We start from the raw sequence: 7,841 nt of genomic DNA, 5'->3' as shown, positions 1-7,841 counted from the left end.
CAACATGACTTTCCATTGATATTTTTGTACATTTATTAATTTCTTTTTTAATTTCTTTCTTTGTGTAATCACCAGATGATAAGTGATTTTCTAATTTAAAATTAATTGTTTCTCGTTGTTCAGTAGTCATTATAAAGGTCAGATAAAATAAAGTAAGATTTAAAGTATTCAAGTATTAGAGTAAAGTCATTCTTACATGAAAGATTAATGTTGACACATTACATATCCATAGTAACGAAGCATATACAAACAAAAAAGCTTACAAATAGTTTCCCATATATATTATTTTATAAAATTCCTTAAATACTAAGTATATATTTATAAAGTAAAGTAAAGCAATAAAAATATTATTTATAAATTAAGGAATTATTAAAATATTTTTATTATCAATTTAAAGTGATTAAATTTGTAATAAAAAATATATGCTTCTACTTGACATATGACAAATAATTTAATAATTAATTTTCATTGGGAAATCCAAAGACTTTTAAACTACCTGCATCTCTTTTTCTATCATAATTATCTTTATCGTCACATGCATAGGCAAGTAAGTATTGTTTTGGATGCCAAGCAACTGTAAATGTAGCTGCTTCAACTGGTATATCAGTCACTTTTTCACCAGATTCGACTTCGCCAATATCTATAACTAAATCCTCTGATGCAGCTGCCAACAATTTACCATCATGTGAAAAAGAAATAGTTCTTACTGGCCAATCTAATCGAGAAAATGTCCTTAAACAACACAATTCATCAGCATCCCACAAAGAAACAAGAGCATCGGCCGAACCAGTTGCAAAATACCGACCAGTTGGATCAAATTCAATACAAATACATGTTCCTGGATGAGCTTTAATAACATGTAAAAGTTCCAAATTTGGGTAGCTTAAAATATGTACACAACCTTGTCCATTTGTTAAATAGAATGTATCAGAATCTTTGTTCCAAGATATTTCGTTTACTTCAAAATTAAATTGTTCTTCAACTTTTATTTTCATAGCTCTAGCATCAATAAATGTTACTAAATCTTCTTTATTCCCTACAGCAATAGTATTACCATCTGGTGACCATGAAATATTTATGTTTTCTCCTTTCGTACTAATGTTTGCTGTACATTTCTGAGACCTTGTATCCCAAATTCGTACCGTTTTATCTCCACTTGCAGTTGACAAAAGTTCAGGATTGAATGCATGCCAACACAATTGATCTACACTACCACCGTGTCCTCGAAATGTCGTTTCTTGTTTCTAAAATAAAAATAATAACTTCTTGATAATATTAAAGAATTGTTTAATAATAATGATATTGACAATGAAATGACATGTTTTATGATAAATTTAAATCATGATAATTGATCTTAATAATGAATTAAGGTTAAAACTTACTAAGCGATCTTGTGAAAGTGAAAATATGCAAACGCATTTGTCGAAAGAACCCGATGCTAAAAGTTTTCCATCGCAATTCCACCCAACACTATGAACTTTTGCTGTATGACTTTGATGCTCACGAACTTTATTATGGGTTTTGAAATAAGTTATCAAATCATCCACGCTACTTTGCGGTGCCATATTTTTTTTATCCTTTTGACAAGCTTGTTTCTGATCGCAGATTTCAGAATTTGAAACTTACATAAATTGAGCGGGCACTTGGGAATTTAGACCAAACAGTTGAAACTTGAAGCTTCAAATAAAAATTCAATTTAAAGTTTTAACATGAAAATTTATTTTTTAATTGAAATATTGCTTCAATTAAAATCTCATACTTATTAGTTAATTTATAAAATTTTAAATAAATTAAAAGTCGATCACTACTAACCATGTATTGAGATTTTTTACATTTGATAACGCTGTACTTTTAGTTGGTAATGTGTATGAGCGCTGATTATATATTGTGCTGTTATAATATGCACAATAAAAACTTATGATATAATATAATCAAGCGATACTTCATCTTGATCGTGCATGAATAGTATTGAAAAGGATAATTAGAAAATTAATTTTTCATTATAAAATATGTGTTATGATTGTTAAGTTAATTATTCTTCATAAATGATAAAAGGTTATGATATTATCGTCTGTTAGTAAGGATGTTTATATATTTCAGTTTCATTTCTTTGAAAGATACCAAGTTATCTTAATAGATTATTATTATCTTTCTAAAATACAGTAAGATATTTTATATATACTATAGTAATTTATTTAGCCTTTTTATATATTTACATTGAATCATAACTCATATTGCAAAATATGCATGGCAAACTAGAATGGTTCGACCATGGGTAGGATGGCTTTGTATACTATTGTTTATTTCAATAGTATTTTGTTTGTATCTCTCAATAAATGGTAAGTATTTAAATAAATATGTATAATATATTTGATTTTGCTTTCATAACTAATAACATTTGATTAATTTTTCCTTTTACATTTTAGCTCCAATTATAAAAAATCCATATATAATTTCAAATAATTTAGATTTATCAAGAAATAAGGAATTACAAAAGACTTTTTATTATTCTACATTAAATGATAAAGAATCTTTTATCAGTCATACAAAAGTAAGTATTAGATTGTTGAATAATAACAATTTTTTATTTCTTATTTATTACATTTATTATTCTTAGGTAAAAGATTGTTCAACAATTCATATTGCAATAGTATGTGCAGGTTATAATTCGACAGTTACTCTTGTAACTACTGTAAAATCCATTTTATTTTATCGTACTAAGCCTTTACATTTTCACTTATTAGTAGATGAAATTGCTTTACAAACCCTTAATATATTATTTAATACTTGGAATATACCACATGGTAAGATAAAACTTTAAAATATTTTGAGAGTTCAGTCACAAAATAATTTTAAGTATTTAAAATTGAATTTTGATTTGACAAATTTTAGATTTGACCTTAATAATTTTAATTTTATAATTTTCAAAAATTAATAACTATTTATCTACTGATAATTATGATGATTTGAAATTAAGAAAGTGTAAATTATAATGTTAATTGATCAAAATCATATTTAATATTGAAATAAATATATTAAAGTTCATTTAATTAGACAAATAATTTAGTCACAACTAATGTTACTTTCAGTTGTAATATCGTTCTATAAAAGTGAAGAATGGATTCCACAAGTTTCATGGATTCCAAATAAGCATTATTCAGGAGTATATGGATTATTGAAGCTTGTTCTTCCAGATATAATACAGGAAAGCAAAATATTAGTATTAGATACAGATGTGACAATTCTTAATGACATATCGCTACTTTGGAGTTTATTTAAAAATTTTAATGAAGAACAAGTTTTAGGATTAGTTGAAAATCAAAGTAATTGGTATATAATACCATCTTTATTCAGTATACATCCATGGCCAGCATTAGGTAAAGGTTTTAATACTGGTGTAATGCTAATGGATTTACAACATTTACGGGAAAAAAAATTTACAAAATTATGGAGAAGTACTACTGTAACTGTCTTAAAGGACATTTTAGAAACAAGTTTAGCAGATCAAGATATTATTAATGCAGTTATTAAAAATAATCCACAATTTATTTATATAATAAATTGTACATGGAATGTTCAACTAAGCGATCATGCACTAAGTGAAATGTGTTATAATACTGCTGAGAAGATAAATGTAAGCAATAGAAATTCTTTTTATTTATTATTTAAAATTAATGCTCATTTAAAAATTAAAATAATGTATATTTAGGCAATTCATTGGAATTCACCAAGAAAACAAAATGTTAAGAACAAATATACACTTGATTTTAAACAAATGCATCAAATATTTTTAGAACTCGATGGTAATTTACTAAGACGAAGATTATTCGGTTGTGATATGAATAGGGCATCAAGTCAAGTAAATGAACACTATGTTAAATTTTGAAATTAAAAAAAAAAGTATATTTTTAAAAAAGATTTATGTGATTATATCATTTTAGAATAATGAGATGGATCCATGTTTTAAATTTAAAGAAGAAGGAAATATTATATATAGAACTCATACTTTCTATCTTGAATTTGAATACAATGTTATTAATCCTGTTGATGTTTTTCTTGCTACTCAATGCAGTATTGACAGAATGGTATTGTTGGAAGAATTATCTAAACATTGGCCAGGGGTAATAAGTATTGCTCTTTATTTGACTGATGCTGAAGTACAAAGTTTTCTAGATTTTGTTCATAACTCTCCAGATTTAAGGCATAGAAGAAATATTGCTTATCATATTGTTTACAAAGAAGGGGTAAAAAATTTCATCTTGATTATTGCATTATTTTTTCTCACATGATATATTATTATAGTTTATTGTAAGCCTACACATAAGTATATAATTTATATTATAGGAATTTTATCCTGTTAATTATTTGAGAAATGTTGCTATGACTTATATAACGTTGCCATACATTTTTCAATTAGATATTGATTTTTTACCTCAAATTGGTTTATATAAAAATTTAATGAATTATATTATTCAACAAAATTTAACAGAATCTCATCATGTTGCCCTTGTTGTACCTGCCTTTGAGACTCAAAGATATAGGTAAAAGAAATCACATAATTGCAAAATTTAGCAATCAATTTGGAAATCAATTTCATAATAATTTTTTTATTTTGTAAAGATTTAGTTTTCCATTATCAAAAACAGAAGTTTTAAGCTATTTGAATCATGGTATTTTATATACGTTTCGTTATCATGTATGGTCTCAAGGTCATGCTCCAACCAATTTTACATTATACAAAAATGCAACCGAGCCTTATGAAATCTCTTGGGAACCCGATTTTGAACCTTATATCGTTGTCTCGAGATCATCCCCCGTTTATGATACAAGATTTATTGGATTTGGTTGGAATAAAGTGTCTTACATAACACATTTAACAGCTTTAGGATATAAGTAAGTGTGATAAAATATAATTATTTAGATAATGCTAATAGTCTGACAGTGTTATTTATTAATTATATTTATTAATTTATTTGTTACAATGGAATAAAGTTACTATCATCTTTAAGTTATTTAATACAAAATAATTTGATATTATTATTTATATAGTTCATTACCATTACTATACTAATTATATAATTTGTATAAATATGTTAATTATAGAGACCTAATATATTCCATTTTTAAACTCTAGGCATTTTACACTCTTAAATTAAATAACTTTGTTAGTAACATATTTTAATATTTGAATTATTATATAAAAAAATTTATTTGACAAATAATAATCAATTTTTAACATATTCGCTATTATTTACATATAGTTTTTAATTTTTCATTTTGTTGTTGTCTATATTTAATTGTTCGTATTTAATTTTTGTCTATAGTCATTGAATATATTAATTTTAACAATTTAAGTATATAATTGAAAATATATAAAATATTCAGAAAATAATTATTTTTTAATAGATTATTCTAAATGAAATATAATTAGAAATAATATTTTAATAATGCATAAATGCATTATATATATTTGAGACTACTATGTGAATTTAATTACGTTTGGAAATATTAAAATTATAAATTATATAATTAAAAATATATAAATTTTATTTCGATGACACTTGAACTATATATAAGAAAATACAAGGTATTAATCTTATAACAAAAACTTTAGATAATTAGAACCATCATATTTACTAAAGAATTTTTAAATTTATAAATGTATTTTATGAAATGAAAAATAAATGTTATAATTGGTAATATTTATTAAATATTGTAATATTTGTTTATATATGTATGGACGTACAATACGAAGAGACATAGATAAATAAAGAAAGAGAAATATAGAAGAAATAATAAAGTATTCATAATAGTAAATTTAATAATAGTATTCATATAAATAAATTTTTAAAAGTAAACGTATTTCTTAATACTTATTATGTCATATATAAATGGATTGTATAGCTATATATATATAAGAATTATATGTATTATTATTTAATTTTATATTTTTCAATGTTAGAAGATTCATCTATAATAACTTATATTTATCTATAATTTATACTTATTTATATTACTTATACTTATCTTATTTTTTTATTTTTACATTATCTTTTATATTATATTAGCAATTTTAATAACACTATCTTCTTCTTTTAACTTTTTTCGGTGTTTCTATTTTTCTTATTTTCTATTCTTTTAACTTTTATTTATTCTAGTTTTTCTCCTTATTTTATACTTTTAAACATTTCTCAATCCGTTGCTTTGTATTATCTTGATTTTTTCGACTGTCTTTTAAAATAATTTATAAACGTTATTTTATATTTTTCATCCCACATTTTTACTATTTTATCTGCATCTGTGCAATATTCCTTTGCTGTACATATCTATACTTAGTTATGTATTGTCTAAATTGATCAATCACTTGTTCTTTCCAAAATATTTTAAAATATTTTGTCTTCTCTAAAATACATAGTGTTTTAAACTTAGATTTTCATATTTTAAAATTATTGATGCCTTTGTTCACTTTAGTTTTTATTATACATGTTGTCAATCTATTAATTTTTATTTTATTTTTTAATTAAATCTACACTGTTCATTTTATTTTACATGTGTATTTTTATGAGATTTAAACTTTTCATATCAAATTCATTTCCTAAGTAATGTTTATCAGTACTATTTGTTTTTTGTTACGTACTGATCCTTATTGGTAACAAAATTCAAAATTTCATACAAACACGCACGCTCGCGCGTAGTTCTTTATTATTTATTACTATTAATTATATAATTTTCATTTGAAATAAATATAATAATCATAATAAAAGGGCTTGTACCCTGATGGTAGAGATGCGGTCTTATTCTACTAGTAGCTTACGGAACTACCGAATCTTTAAATATATCGCCCCTTTCCCAATCCCTCAACCCCAGGACGACCTTTTTCCAGTTTATTTTTTTTATCTTTTTTATTTTTTACCATCAGCCACAATCTGTAGTGGTTAGGTCCGGTCAGGAAGAGTTTGTATGTAACCATGTCTTCAAGGCATTGCTCATAAAAAACAAAATCTGTTTTGTCTAATTTCTCTACAAGACCCTCTTTTGTCTTTATTTCATGTCTACTTTTTTCTTTGCATGCATTTTTTTTACTATTATTTTTTTATTATATAAACATTAATATTTTTGTTTTTTATGTTTAATATCAATTTTTTCTTTGATATCATATCACTTTTTTTGAGAACCGTCTTTTAATTGTTTTAATTGATAATTTTTCTGCATTCACCTCTATTTTCTGTTTTTCTTTATTGATTATTTATAATGATTTTTAAACATTCTCTTTACTTTCATGTTAATTTGAATTTATTTCAATATATAATTTTTCTATTATAATATTGGAATTAGTTTGCGTTAGATTACTCTTTGTCTCTTGCTTTCTTTTCCTATTATTATTTATATATCATTATGTGATATCATACTATCACTTTCAATAACTGAATGTGACAAAATAAAGATGTATGTTTTTCACTAATAATGCAATTGCTAACACCATTAATTTAATACAATATTGATTTGTTTCAATTTTTGAATTTATATTTTTTTTAAGATACATCGTTTTGCCCGATACATTTATTATACACCGACCACATGCACCGAGTCGCGATATTGGAAAATTCAGAACAAATCCTGCCTACAGAAGGTTTTTTTTATATTCAAAGATATAATTAAACGATTTTTATTTCATAAAACCTATATGTTAATTGAGTATATATTGTTATTATAGGTGTTTGAAGGAATTGAAAGACACGTTTGTAAAGGATTTGCTCAAGAAGTTAGGAAATATGGCGATGATGAATCTTAAAAAAATATTTACTAAGGATGATAAAATTCTTCAGAATATTACAAATAAA

The 7,841-nt window shown here is 24.1% G+C and overlaps 2 protein-coding genes across 2 annotated transcripts; one reads left to right on the top strand and one right to left on the bottom strand.

The window, feature by feature from the left end:
- Positions 1–410: 410 nt before the first annotated feature.
- Positions 411–1,741, bottom strand: tex (THO complex 3 homolog tex). The gene is made up of 2 exons (XM_011501095.1): positions 1,383–1,741; positions 411–1,244 (listed from the first exon to the last, which is right to left on the bottom strand). Exons 1-2 carry the CDS (start codon positions 1,563–1,565, stop codon positions 459–461), a joined length of 969 nt encoding a protein of 322 aa, XP_011499397.1. The 5' UTR covers positions 1,566–1,741; the 3' UTR covers positions 411–458.
- A 444-nt stretch (positions 1,742–2,185) lies between these two features.
- Positions 2,186–7,841, top strand: LOC105363412 (glycosyltransferase-like protein LARGE1; the record flags this gene model as incomplete). Its single annotated transcript, XM_011501094.1, has 10 exons — positions 2,186–2,339; positions 2,427–2,551; positions 2,618–2,804; positions 3,090–3,634; positions 3,710–3,859; positions 3,942–4,244; positions 4,345–4,541; positions 4,621–4,893; positions 7,538–7,630; positions 7,715–7,841. Coding segments are annotated over exons 1-10 (2,079 nt in total), but the record flags the coding sequence as incomplete, so codon positions are not given.

The sequence above is a fragment of the Ceratosolen solmsi genome, unplaced genomic scaffold (assembly GCF_000503995.2).
Source record: "Ceratosolen solmsi marchali unplaced genomic scaffold, CerSol_1.0 scaffold57, whole genome shotgun sequence".
NCBI classification, from domain to species: Eukaryota; Metazoa; Arthropoda; class Insecta; order Hymenoptera; family Agaonidae; genus Ceratosolen; species Ceratosolen solmsi.
The sequence above is the reverse complement of the archived record's forward strand: the minus strand, read 5'-3'. Positions and strand labels throughout refer to the sequence as shown.

Bases quoted from the DNA above. Each gene is read 5' to 3' on its own strand.
- tex (XM_011501095.1), bottom strand. From the start codon at position 1,565: ATGGCACCGCAAAGTAGCGTGGATGATTTGATAACTTATTTCAAAACC. The intron at 1,245-1,382 runs GTAAGTTTTAAC...TTTTTATTTTAG, and splicing joins CACTTTCACAAGATCGCTTA to AAACAAGAAACGACATTTCG.